Raw genomic sequence first — 14,459 nt, forward strand, 5'->3', positions numbered from 1 at the left:
GACAAATTGAAACTGAGCAATCAGTTCATCTGCAAATACAAACTTGTACAGCTAGAGGCAGTCCGAGGCTCCAAGTGTTAGCACCTCTGTCTGACACCGCTCCATGGCAGAGAGGTATCCTGCTGGTGTGAGAAATGCTCATTAATGCCTCTGATTCAGATGTGAGGCAGCAGCTCACAGCCAGGTCAAGGAAGTTCAACTATCCTGGGAAGGCTTCTGAGCCCCTACTTTCTGCGTGTTCCCATGTCCTGTGCCAGCATTCAATATTCCTTAAGTGAAGATAATTGAGTGTCTTTGCCGTGGTAGATACCAGTCACATCTGTTCCAGGTGAGTGCAGGAGAAATGTTAGGATTATGGCAAACTTTGTTCCCTTAGAAGGCCAGGGTGGGGGTAGGGGGGGGGTAGGGGAAGAGCGCAATTGGAGAGAGAGTTGTTTCTTGGAAGGTTCCAGTGGTTAAAAGGTATTTCTAGCCACTCTAAGCTTATAATTTGCAATGGAAGAGCAGAGACTTATTCACAGTTGTGGTGAGCTATGCTCAGACTAGAACAGCTACTTATCCAATCTCATACCCCTCACTATTTGTAAGGCAAGGCTCCCTAATCCCATCCTGTAGTCTTCCATCACTACATTTAGTTAGTTACTTCTAGGGGCTATCTAGCTAATCTTCCTACTAAGAAGTTCCCAATTCTTCCCTCCATACCTGGGAGGCCCAGTTTTGCTCTGTGTTTTGAAAGTTCTTCTCACATTTAATAAATTCCCTGGTTGAATGTCTTTGAACTTGGACCTTGTACTCTGTTCTCCGAGGCAACCATCAATAAAACTGACAGTGGTATCTGTTTGAAGTCAGCTAAATGTTGGCCTCCTCATCAACATTTGCATCCAAGGGCTTGATTTGACCAAGGACTCGGGATGCAAGCCTTTGGGATACAGTCTCTTTGACTAAAGATCCCAGCAAAAGCCACCCTATCAGGTGTTGTGGGCAGAATTTTCCAACGATCCCTAGAAAATGTGTGCTGAAGCCCTAAGTTTTCAGTGCCTCAAGAATGTGACCGTATTGGAGATAGAGTCTTCAAGGTAGTAATTAAATTAAAATGAGCTCATTAAAGGGGAGCCATGATATGTGATGACCGGCATGCTTTTAAGAAGAGACAAGAACACAGATGCATTTGGAGGGAAGAGGATGGAAGAACACATGGAAAAGATGGCCCACCTACAAGCCCAAGAGGCTGGAAGAAATCAACTGTGATGACATCTTGAGTTTTGGAGTCATCTGACTGCTAGAATTATGAGAAGATAGATTTTCACTGTTTGGAAGTCCTTGCAAACTGATAGATATAGGTACAATTGCTGAGAGAATCCTTCCCAATCCTGTTCTAAGACACATCACTGTGTTTATGTCTGTCTCTCTCACAGGACCTGATGCTGGTCAAGGACCTGATGCTGGTCAAGGGGCAGACATCTGATGGCTCAACGTCAATCTATGACAGAAACTCACCCATGGTATCAGTTTTGGCATCTGCTGCCTAAGACAAGGAAGATCCATTATAACTGGATGTCTTTCCTAGTCCTTGACTCATTGCCACAAGTAATTTATTCCCAGAAATTCTATGTGATATATGACATGATTCTCACGAAACAGTTATGCAGTGGGGCTTGGCGTTGGAGGAAGGAGGGAAAACAGAGATGAGCAAATACCAGGCCATAAGGAGACAGTTTCATAATCTGGAACATGCTAATGGTGAAAAGTGGCTTTACATAAATAGGACCTAGAATAAGGAGCCTTCTGGATTGACTGTTGCAGTCAAGAAAGACTTCCTGAAGAAGACAGTAGTAAGTTGAAGTATAGAACAATGAGAAGAGAAAGTACATAGTTGGGGTGTTGAACCTGGAGGGGCCACTAAGACACTTTTAAGTCTTGAGTTCCATTTGAGCAGGATGGTTAAGGATTTAGTTTAGATTTATAGTTTAGGTGGCATTTAGTCTTCTCATTTTGTATCCCATTTACTGAGCTGCAGCACTAGTACCTTTGGGAACCAGGTCATTATTTCACTTGGAAATCTCCCTGCACAGGGGCACCCTTGCTCCTATTGTGGATGTCAAAATTGTCTTCAGAAATTTCCAGTTATCTCTCCTGGAGAAGTCGCTCCTCTTTGAGCATCCTTGATTTAGGCCTGTCAAATATGTGACTTCTCTGAGGTTCAGTTTCTTGGATTCCACAAATGAATACACACAAACACACACACACACACACACCACACATGCTGCTGATGCACAGCTTGCTAAAGCTGAGCTTGACTTGGCTCATTCTCTTAAAGGATGACCTTCTTTTCTTTACTTGATATTGAAGGCAAGCTTCCTCCCAACTTGAGGCAAATGAAAGCAGAGCTTCTCCAGCTAACACAGGATAAGGAGCCCCAAACCTGTCTTCATACTTTCTTGTGATAGAGATATCACTACTGAAATACTCTGAGAAAATGGAGCATGAATAACTTCACTTAGAATCGTGGTTCTTTCACTGTGTATTCCTGAGAGGAAGAAAACCATAACTCTGAGAAGGTGTGTCCCAGGGTTCTCTAACTTATCCTTGTATTCTTCATTATCAGAATATCTAGTACATCCAAAGAAGAGCAACTAGGGAGGACCAACAAAGCAACTAGGCACTAAAGGAGGCACTGCCTCTGGAAAGAGGACTCTGCAACACTTCCCTGACAAATGAGTGGGTCCTTAAAACGCTTCACTATAGGTTCCTTATTTGTTTTACTCCAATCTGGGCCTTGATTTAAAGGCTTTCACCAAATAAGGTGGTTGATGAACAAGTACATCTAATTTTTCTTTACAACAAATAGGGGGATTTAAAAACTGACTGGACCATGACATTTTAAACTAGAGCAGATCATTTAAACCACAGAAAATGCTATGTGGGGCTAGTGTTAGCTGTCTTTCTCAATCACGTGGGCCAGAAAGAACACAGAGAACAAAATTTCATGGTACATGGAAGTGGTGCAGTGATTCAAGTGGTAGAGCGCTAGCTGAAGAGCTGAGGGACAGCACTCAGGCCCCGAGTTCAGGCCCCATAACCGACAAAAAAAAATGTTCATAGTACAGCCTTATTTGGTATCACTGAGAAATTGGTTCCAGCTCAGCCCATTCACACCAGAATCCAAAGATATTAAGTCCATCTCATAAGAGTGAAGAGGTATTCACAGATAACCTATGTACATCTTCCTGCATAATTCCAAACATCTCTAGGTCCCTTGTAAATTTTAGTATAGTGAGTATCTCATGCAAACTGTTGTGGCACAGTATTATTTAGGGAATAACAACATGATAAATATCTGAATGTTCATATACTGGAGAAGTTTTCAGATACTTTAAAGTTGATGTTAGATGAATGCAGAACTTGCAGATACAGTGTCAACTGCCTATCTGGGAGGGTGGGTGGAAATATGCAAATGATATAAGGCATAAATGAGAAGCCTAAGACAGTTCAGAGCATTGTTGCTTTGGACCAGGAAAGGCTTGCTTACAAGTTGCAGTAAATAAGTATACGCTAATGGACACCGGGTGCCAGGTAGCACCTGCAGAAATGGGTCAGTGGCAATACACACCTTTCTCTAGGAAGCTGGTGGTTGGGATTGTGACGGCAGCGCACGCTGAGGCCAAAGAGCTTGCGGGCAGTGCGTTGGATCTTCTGCCTCTGTGCCTCAGTGGCACTCTGTAGGAGCTTGTAGCGATTCTGCAGGTCCCAGTCATTGCCCCAGTGCTGGTGGATGCTCCCGATGGTCAGAAAGTGGTTGCTGGGCAGGCGCTTCATAAATGATTTAAATTCATCTGGAGACCAAGCAAAAGATTGCTAAGCATTATCCCTCCATCCAAAGCCCCTTCCAATGTTTAGCCTCACTGGTCAATACATAGGCCTGCAAATAAGAGCATCTTGTCTCAGGCACATAGGATCTGGCAGGGCCTGCCCCTCCCCTAGCACTGTGCTTTCAAATGAAGCAAGTCTGCACCATGCATCTGTGTTTATGATAGGGATTCCCAAACTTCTCTCATTCCAATGCTAAGTTTATGAGAATAGTCACCTCTCATTTGTGCTCAATAACACCTTTGAATCACATCTTACTTTTGAGTTAAAATTGAAAGGGTTTTTTGTGCAATTCTAAGTAGGAAATCATGGCTATGTGCTTCAGCAAAAAAAGTTAGTTTGGAAAACAAATCAGAAGAAAGCAATATTAATATGTTCTAGTCAGATACTGTTGCCTGCTAAGTGCCTTATTTCACTTTGAAATACAGGAAATTAGCACATGTTAGAAAGGTGTTACAGGCTTATTAGCACCCACCTGAAACTTCCTCTTTGATGCAATCTGGAGGCTTGACAAAGAACTAAAATAGATGGAACCCCTCTCCCCTTCAGTCACCCAAGTGTTACTTGAAATTCTATGTGAGGACCATCTAACATCATATTGCATTTTGGGAAATTCCAGCTTACAAAATGATGACAAACTCTCGGGTCTGCTTGGTGAAGTTTTCTTCCTCTTATTATTATTATTATTTTTATTTATTTTGGTGCCAGCCTTGAGGCTTGAACTCAGGGCTTGGGTGCTGTCCTTGAGATTTTGTGCTCAAGGCTAATGTCTTGCCACTTGAACTACAGCTCCACGTCCAACATCTTGGTTTCTAAGTGGAGATAAGAGCCACACAGACTTTCTTTCCCAGGCTGGCTTCAAATCACAATCTTCAAATCTTAACTTCCTGAGTAGCTAGCTGGTATGACAGGCATGAGCTATGGGGACCAAGCTTTCTCTCATTTTTAACATTTGAGTTCCAGAGAATAATTGTGGGCTACAGTTTGACACAGACATAAGAATTGCTTGGTTCAGCTATTTTATTCTGCACAAAGAACAGGAACACTGAAGTCTGGAGTGGGAACATAGTTTTCTGTAAACCATGTCCACAATAGATAGTTCTAAAATCAAAACTGCTGTTTTCTACTCTGGCATTTCCTGACACCATTCTCCAACTATTAGGAAAATTGAAAAGCTAAAGCACTGTTCATTTTGCTGGTAGAAGGCCAACAAATGGATACATACATATATATATATATATATATAAATATATATATATATGCATTCAGCATTCAGTATACTAATTTTGCCTCATAAAACCTACAAGGAAATTTCAGATGTATTATGCATTCATTTTATTTAACATATGCTTACATAGCTCTCAGTAGGCATCAAGGTACAACTCCAAGCACTCAATGTGTATAATTGATTTTTGCAGAAAATCTATGAAATAGGTGCTTTCCGTGTACCCTTAGAGTACAGAGAAGTGGGTGAACTTGTCTCAGGTCAAAGTAAGACTGTGGTCTATCTCCAACTTGTATGGTTTCCTTTGTATTTATACTTTCAACACACAAAGAGCTACCCTGAGACTCAGTGCATTGAAAGAAAAGTAAATGAATGGTGCTGAAAACAGAGATCTTTTTACTCCTAGAAATCCTCTGGAGCCTTTTGATAGTAGGTCAGATATTCAAGAGTTCACATAAAATTTAGATTACTGAATACAAGTGGGGCTTATATTCTTCCAGCACCTCAGTATGTCCCCATCTATGACATGGGTATGGTTTCAAACCAAAAGGTTGACAGAGTGAACCTGTAGGGCGCCATTTTCCTAAATAATCCCTGTTACATAGAAATAATGAGTGGTAGCTATGAATTGCAGGCCAATGTAATATCTGAAAGACTAATGAGTGAAAAGTTTGGTCTTCCACTTGGTACTCTTGGGATGTGATGGAATCTTTGGTAGACAAGACCAAGTGGAAGGAAGTCAGGTGACTGGGAACATGTTCTTGAAGGGGGTATGGGGCTCCTGACCTTTTGCTTGTTTGTCCTTTTCCACTTTCTTTTTTCCCTTATTTTTTCCTCTTTCTCTTCTTTCTTCCTGGTCGACATGAGGCAAGTAGGCCTCTTTAGGCCTAACCTTCCTACCATGATGTGCTGTGGGCCTCAGTATAGCCATGCAAGGATGGACAGCAAACTCTGAAAGTATGACCCAAATCAACCTCTTTTTAAGCTGATTATCTCAAGTATCTCCTAACATTAACAGAAAGTTGACTAACCCCAGAAGGTAATGCAGAACTCTGCACTCACTGGCTTATTCTGTGAGCCGCCTGGAGGCAGAAGCCTAGCTCTGGTGACTAGACTGTCTTTGCCAGCTAGATTCTCCTCCCATCAAAGACACATAGCGCTCTTCTGGGAGAGGAGCCTGTTGACCTCAAGGGGGGTAACAGCTCTCCCATGAAGCCAAATGTGAATCTATTTTGATAACAACATAGAACTGGAAAGGTTAATACTTGAACTTTTTCTGACTCAAAGTAAATGTAGGAAGTGGCACCGTGGCTCCAGTGGTGGAGCGTTTGCCTTGAGCTGAAGAGCTCAGGGACGGCATCCAGGCCCAGAGTTCAAGCCCCATGGCCAACACTTCCCCCTCTACTCCCCGCCCCCCTCAAGAAGATATCCCATATAAAAAGTAGAAAACAGGTGCTCTTTGGTTACCAGCACCCTGGAGCCACCAAGGAATCCATGCTTTTTATTTTGTGCCTATAATTTTTCCCTCCAAATTTTCTAGGGCTGAAGTGTTAAAGGTACAGGCTGAAAATCACACACACAAACAAAACAAAACCCCAACAGATGAAGTACATAAGTATCAGCAAATGAAGTGTGTTGGTGTAGACACATTTGTCTCAATGGGTAAAACTATTTCACATAGGTAAGTTCAGGACCTATAGACAGAATGTATGCCTTCTGGAGAGAAAACATAACACACACATACACACACACACACAGAGCATCATTGCCTTGTTCTGTAGGATGCAGGCTCTCTGTTGCATTATCTACCCACTCCAAATGACTTCTCTTCTTTGAGAACTAGCAGTGTTGCTAAAGTTCCCAAACACCTGCCCATACAGCCTCTCTTTTCCTCTGCACTTTCAGTAGTCAGTAAAACTGCTTTGCAGAAACATTTTATTCAATACATATTTTTTTGTTGGTGGCCAAATAATCGTCATGATATATCTCCATTGTGAACCACTTTTTTTCTTTTTTTTTAATTCCCAGGTTTTCAATAGATTAATGGGGGCCATTCATGAAGCATCTGCAACTCATGCCCGTTGTATGACCTTACAAGGGTGAAATCGCTGATATATCCTGACTCCCCATAGCAAGATGGGGGCTTAGAGTTCATGGAATCTCATTATTTTAAAATGGCACTCCATGATGCTCTGCTTTTATCTGTGGTATACAGTAGCTCCAAGGTAAGATTTTGTTTGATCAAAGGTTTTATTTTTTCTTTTGTGGCTAAAGACTTAAGTAAATTCAAATATTAAAAGCATAAACATGTTTTCTCATTTATCAGATGAGGAAATGAAGGCCTAAGGGGTGAAGTGGAATTAATATGTTGCAAAAGCATCTGTGAACACTGGATTTGGAATAAGGAGCTGCATTACCAATGCTGTCATTTACAAACTCTGTAACCTTGGGGAATATTCTAAAGTCTTGTGTCCTCCTTGCATGTAATACAGGAATATCACTTCCTGCTTTAATGCATTTTTGACAGATTTAAGGGATATGAAGTTATTTTTAAGAAAAATAGTAATGCTCTGCATATAGACCCATTTGTTTAGTAGATAGTTACATGTGAACTACCTAGATGACAATTTTTCTTGGGCTGGGGGTGGGGAGTGTCTCAAGGATTCACAAGGTTATGCGGTCTAAACTGTAAACTTATGTAATTAATGTCCATAGCTAGACAAGTTTCTTGGACTGGAACCCAGTTCCAGTTCTCTTCAGCTCAAAAGTCATTCTAAACGTGAACTTTATGGGCCAGGGTGCCTTTCTCTACCCCTCCTGTTTTACTAACTGGACTAGCTCTCAGTCAACTTTGTGCAGTAGCTCTCTCCTAGGTGTTTTGTCCCTCCCATGAATCTGTTTATAGTCTGCTCTCTGCATCACAGTCAAATCCTCAGACTTTTGCTCTTCATCAACATGGCCTTTTCTGGCATCCCCTGGTCACATCTACCTAATCTCTACCTTATTTGCTTCCACTTTTACACATGAACAGTTGAGATGACATAATCGCTTACCTGGTTATCTAATTAATGCCTGGGTTTCAGACAAAACTTAAAAAGATCTAACTTTAGAACTTTCCTACATCGTGACCTTGGGTAACTGACTTGACTCTCTTATAACTCACTATCCTGAAGTGTAAAAGGCTGGAAAAGCTAAATTAGCAGAAAAGTGATTTGCAGCTTTGACAGCCCATGAGTTCGTCGAAGAGCTGTCATTGTAACTATGTATAAGGATAGTTACATATGCATATATTCAAACATCTACATATCTACATATACACATGCATATACACATACATATGTATATAAACATACATCTACACATCCACATTTACACACAGGCATGTTATTTACACACACACACACACACACACACACACACACACAAGATTAAATATAACCATATCTATCTCTCTAGAGTCTTCTTATGTTGCCTTACTGTGTCCTTTGAGTAAAATAATGTCACTATATCATGTGATCACAAACTGGATTATGCTATATGTTATTTCCTTCCATGAAAGGAAGGAAAGGTTATTAACTGAAAGGTTATTCTGAGACAGCACTAGACCATCCCATGAGACACAGTAAGGGTCACTGAATTTCTACTTACAATAGTCATTGATTCCATTTAGATGAAGTTCTCTTTTCGAAATTCAACTCGGGGTCATTCCCACCATACCACTTTTAGGTTCTCTACCTGAATTCTCCAGGTCCTTATATGCCTCTGCCCAAGCCTTGGCCATGTTGGCCAGGGTGAACTCCATGATCTGGATGTCGGTGATGGGACAGTTGCACTGTGGGAATTCCTCGGCACACTGGCACCGGCACTGGCTGTTCTGGCACACATACTCCCCCTCACCATTGCACATGATGTAGCTCAAGGCTGACTGGACAAACTTCTCTTGCAGATACTGAGGGAAGATGATCTGAAGACCTGTTTGAGAACAGCAAGAAGGGAAAGCAGAAAGGTTACAAAAGGTGTTTCATTAACAGCTTCAAAAGGTGATACATAGGAATTTGAAGCCGCTACATTTCTCCTTGTGTACTGGAATCAAAGTGTTTGGGGGCCTACCAGGGTGCAGATAGCATATCAGCAAGGTCTACAGTTGCATTGATTCTGCTTAGACCTCTCAAGTCATGACCTTGAACATCTCTGAAATATCTATTCAATTCTGCTATATTAGTATCAAGATTAGAGCAGATACAATGTATACCTTTTCCAGTTGTGAAGAAAACCTTTATTGAAGGAAGTATACTCATTGCCTTGCTCATGTAACTGTAACCCTCTGTATACTATCTTTACAATAAAAAATTTAAAAAAAATTAAAGAGGGGATGGAAAACTGCACGTACGCTTGCAAAAAAAAAAAAAAAAGAAAACCCTTATTGAAAGTATGACACAATTGTTGACTTTTCCTTAGCTTCTTTCACTCATTTTCTTTCCCTTTCTGAAACTATTTATGTAACCTATTCATGAAGAACAAGTCCTAAGCTAGGCACTAGGTCTATAGCGATTGTAAAAAGAAACAATCTTTTGCCCTAAAGAAATTTACAATACAATGAGCAAAGGTATATCTGGACACACAGCATGGGAACACAAGTCTATAGCCTGTAGCCAAGATCACCACAGGAAGCAACTGGAGAGGAGCAAACTAAAAATAATCAGACTTGGGTAGCGGAGAACCTTTTCTACATAACAAAGATTGGAGTTAGTTGAAAGGCAAGTTAAGAGATGATTATGTTAAAAGATCCGAAAAGACACTCTATACAGAACAGAAAGGGGAAAAGGGAATAAACATGTCTGTGAGTTTCATGTGAACAAAACAAACATGGATGGGTGAAGTGCAGCGCTGTGGAAGTTCTTGTTATGCACTATGGATTGTGGGTTATCGCTTATGAATCCTGGTACATATTGCTGGTAGTTTCTGAGGAAAAGAATGATATAATTAGAGAAATACAATTTAAAGAGAGCAAGTATCATAAAAACTAAAATAGCAGTGAAGAAAAGCATCAGAGATAACTAAATTAGTTTTCACTCCTTTGCTCTAAAAATGAAGAGCTTGAGGAGAAATAAGGCAAAGTGATTAGTCCATGGGTTATACGATGGACATTCTTGGTCCTACTTTATGACCTGTTCTTTATATTTGAACAATCAGTCTTACTGCTGAAAAACAATGATGGACAAGGATTTTTCTGGGTATGGTCAGTACCTTGTTACCTGGAAATGTCAGCAGAGCAGGCTCTATTGCCTATGGTACCCAGAGAGGACAATTCTCTCCACCACATTTGGAGTGGCCTTCAGAGTCCAATAGTAGTAAAAGTTTCACTACTTATTGTATAAGAGAAGAGTATCCAAGATCTGAGTTATTTGTTAACAGTTACGTTTTAGCAGTATAATATATATTAATCCTATCTCATCATAGATTTGCTGAATAAGCTTGATATTTTTGTCTTTCCTTCTTTTTCCCTCAAATTACATACAAACAAAAACATACATAATTCACTCAACACATACACAGAAGACATATAATACTATGTCCATCTATAATAGTGAAACCTTGTCATATAAGACTCAACATCACTGGGCTTCATTATTATGTTTGTGTTTGTACATGCATGTGTATTTGTCTCTGTGTGTGAGAGAGATCTCATGCAAATTGTTCAGCCTTTCTTTAGAATTCCCTTTTCTCTTCTGTGCAAATGGAGATGTTTTTAGTACCTACACTAAAGGTCTATAAAGAGGGCTAAATAAAAGTTCTCCCAGGGGGCTCATGGGCCTGTAATCCTAGCTACTCAGGAGGCTGAGATCTGAGAATTACAGTTCAAAAGCAGCCTGGACAGAAAAGTTAGTGAGACTTATCTCCAATTAACCAGCAAAAAGCCAGAAGTGAGGCTATGGCTCAAGTGGTACTGTGCTAGCCTTGAGCATAACAGCTCAGGAACACACAGGCCCTGAATCAAGCCCCAGAACCAGCATACACATACATACATACACATACATACATATGCAGTTCACACACATACACACATTCACAGAGTTCTCCACATGTTGAATGGTCCTTGGCACAAAGCAATTGAATAACAAAATTATCAATTATTATTTGTGAAATGATGAACTCACTGCTGTTGCTTATGAGAAAGATGTCACTGGTGATGATGATAATGATGGCAGTGTTATTCTCACATCTTATGAAATTTATGAAGTTTCAATAGAAATGTTCCAGTTTAATAAAGGAACAATAGCTGAAGGTATTTAATGAGAAAAAAAAATTCAGAACAGTCTTACAGTTATTTGGAGAGCTTTTGTAGAAGAAGGGTTTATATACAGACACACATACATACATACTGTATGTATAACTACATACCTACATATATATATACACATACACATTCTACATGGTATTCTCAGCTATTCAGAGGTCTGCTACAACACTAGTGAGTTTCACGTTAATGACCCAGGGGTCCACATGAAACTGATCTTTTGGAAGAGCTTTTGTACAGAGATATGATATAGAAACTTGGACAAAAACAAATCCAGTTGTAAAGACCCTTCTAAACTCAGTCCACAATTCTTTCAGGGTATGTATTACAGAGTCACTTTATCCATATCGCTTTTTTCTCTTCCAAAGCAAAATCTATTTTTAGCTGATTCCAATCCCCTAGAGGCAACTGGATCTATGGATTGGGGTTACGTTTCTGTTGCTTAGACTATATGCTCAGTTCTACTTTTCTAGCTTGCTCATCATTTTCCTTTTCCCTTTTGGAGGGGATAAAATAGTCTATTCTTGGTCTCAAGCCCAAAAGGAATTTGGGGAGAACATTTTTAGAAAATTGCATCAAATCTTTTCTCTGTTTGGCAAGGATACAAAAGGCAGGATTACCTATCCTTTTTAATGCAACTGCAAACATGACTTTTGGGGTTGCGGGTGGTGGGGCGGGGGGTTCTGCGAGAAGCTGAAACACAAAACTGGCTGCTGTTTAAAAATGGAAACGCAAAACTTGCAGAGTTTTCTCTGAGGCAGAATCTCCTGGGTAATTTCAAAAGAGAATAATGAAGACATAGCAATTAAAAAACGCTTTTCTGCAAAATGTCATTACTGTTTAAAGTTACATAACCATTTCTACGGCAGCGGAGGTTCACGCAGCAGTCACAGCCAGAGTCATCTCCCAGTGACCTGTGTCCAACAAAGAGGCCCATTGCTGACCTCCAAGATTGGCGCCTGAATCCTGCCGGCTTCAATGGGAGTCATAAATAATTTGGAGGGGGATTTGGCCTGTGGAACCACTGTTTGAAAGATATATGGCTGCTGGCTGGGGTAGAATATTCTGTACCCATGGTTCCCAAAGACACACACACACACACACACACACACACACACACACACACACACACTAGATAAAAGAACACCACTATCACCAAGCATGTAAATTTTGCCTTGCAATGGTTATGAGTCATTTTTCACACCATCTCACCCACACCGAACATATGGAATAATTTCCTGCTAACATTGTTAACTTTTGTTTTTCTTATCTTGTTAGGCTTTACAGAGGGATTTCTCGTTCTTCCACCTGAAGGTGGGAACACTCATGCTTGCTCTATTACCACAGTCATTACTCAGACCTTGCCTAGTATATACATCTAAGACATTTTTCTTTGTCTTTTATAAAGTTTTTGGGTGTTTAGATCTTATTTCTCCCTTTCCCATCACATACTGCGGTGTGCTCTTTTCCGTTGCCTTCGTTTTCTCTATATAGTCTCTCTAGACACTGTCTCCAGTTCATTGCTTTCCTTAAAGTCTGCTTTCCCCTTTCTCCGTGCCTGCATCATGGTGGAATTCTGGGTGGCTTCCTTGTCCTGAAATTCAGACCTTTGCAGACAGCCCAGTTCAAGTTTGTTTTCCTGTTTTCTTCGTTAGGCTTAATTACTGATTTAACTTCTTGTTTCACACCTCTTCACCACCATGGAAGAGCAGATTTAGGAGAAAGAGGCCTGTATGTCCACTACAGCCCAGTGTAGGCCTCTCAGCAGTTCCCGCCCTCATTCCAGTGGAGAAGAAAGTTCCTATGTAGGCTTTAGGGATGGTGCGATTACAAAGTTAGGAGACCTCTATGAAGACCCACAATTAAAGTAACAAAATACGAACTCAAATATAGGAATTCAGGCTGAGTTCTAAAGTACTGGAGGGTCCTTCAACTTGCTACTGAGAGGGAAAATGGAGTTAATCTCTAGCCTCAGTACCCAAAGGTAGATCTACTATCGAGAAATCTGGCAATGTCTAACCCTTTCTGTAACTCAGAGCTTATATGCCTGTGAAGTTGAAATTTCAATAACTTAAATTGCTAACAAGGAAAGAAAAAAATCACAAGCAGTACTTAATCCATAATCTGACTCCTATAAACTGCAAGTTTGTGTCTTACACCAATTCATATGTTGAACTCTAATCTCCAATAGGATGCCACTAAGAGGGATCTAAAGGAGGTGACTGAGGATCAGATGTGGGTATAAGTGGCACTCTCATGATGAGCTTATAAAAAGAGATGGAAGAAGAGATAGAAGGGCTCCCCCACACCATTCATACATCCCCATGAATGCATTCCAAGGAAAGACCACAGAAACACACACAAGAATGTGGCTGTTGGCTGTCTACAAGCCTATAAGCTGATCCTCACCAGATACCATCCCTGGTAGCACCATGATCTTAGACTTCCCTACAACTGTAAACAGCTGTCTTCTGTGTGAGCACGTCTACAGTATTTGTTATACCAGCCCAAGCACACTCAGATACTGGCATGATTAAATGTGCAATCAATGCTAGATTTCTCTCATGTATCACCTATCAGATCACAATCTATTACCAGAGCCAAACTTGAGGCAATCTTGGGAAAGTCCTCATAACTGATATGTAAGTTTTAAGGGTAATGAATGCATAGGAAGAAATGTCCAGAAAGTGGATGCCAAATATATAGAGGCCTCAGGCAACTTAGCTCTTTGCAGAAGAGATCAACCTAATTATCATCTTCCTTTGTGACTGAAAGTCATCTTCATTTGTTTCCTGTCCAAATCCCTAGAAGAGACAGGATGGCATGCCTTATGTAAGTTCAAAACTCAGAAGGGAAGAATGGCATAGAGCAGAGATCTGTGAGTTCATCAGCTGCTCTGATGGTAACTACAGTGGGGATCCTTGTTTAGCACAGGCAGAGATTCTGAGATGCAGAAACACACACAGGACTCCATGTATGGTTGAGCTGTTGATATTTAAGGGCATTCAAGCATCAGAATACTTTTCAGGTAAACTCTGCACATTGCATCTTTGTGTCCCACCAATGATA

General features: G+C 40.6%; 1 protein-coding gene across 1 annotated transcript in view; it reads right to left on the bottom strand.

The window, feature by feature from the left end:
- Brinp1 (BMP/retinoic acid inducible neural specific 1) overlaps positions 1–14,459 on the bottom strand; it is a 132,537-nt gene that overhangs the window by 22,842 nt on the left and 95,236 nt on the right. Inside the window, exons 5-6 of the mRNA XM_042678734.1 lie at positions 8,828–9,064; positions 3,611–3,833 (exon numbers count right to left, since the gene is read on the bottom strand). Of these exons, the coding sequence (XP_042534668.1) occupies positions 3,611–3,833; positions 8,828–9,064 (460 nt within the window). The remainder of the gene's footprint in view (positions 1–3,610; positions 3,834–8,827; positions 9,065–14,459) is intronic.

This window comes from Dipodomys spectabilis, unplaced genomic scaffold (assembly GCF_019054845.1).
Source record: "Dipodomys spectabilis isolate Male_0828 unplaced genomic scaffold, ASM1905484v1 ptg000046l, whole genome shotgun sequence".
Taxonomy (NCBI): Eukaryota; Metazoa; Chordata; class Mammalia; order Rodentia; family Heteromyidae; genus Dipodomys; species Dipodomys spectabilis.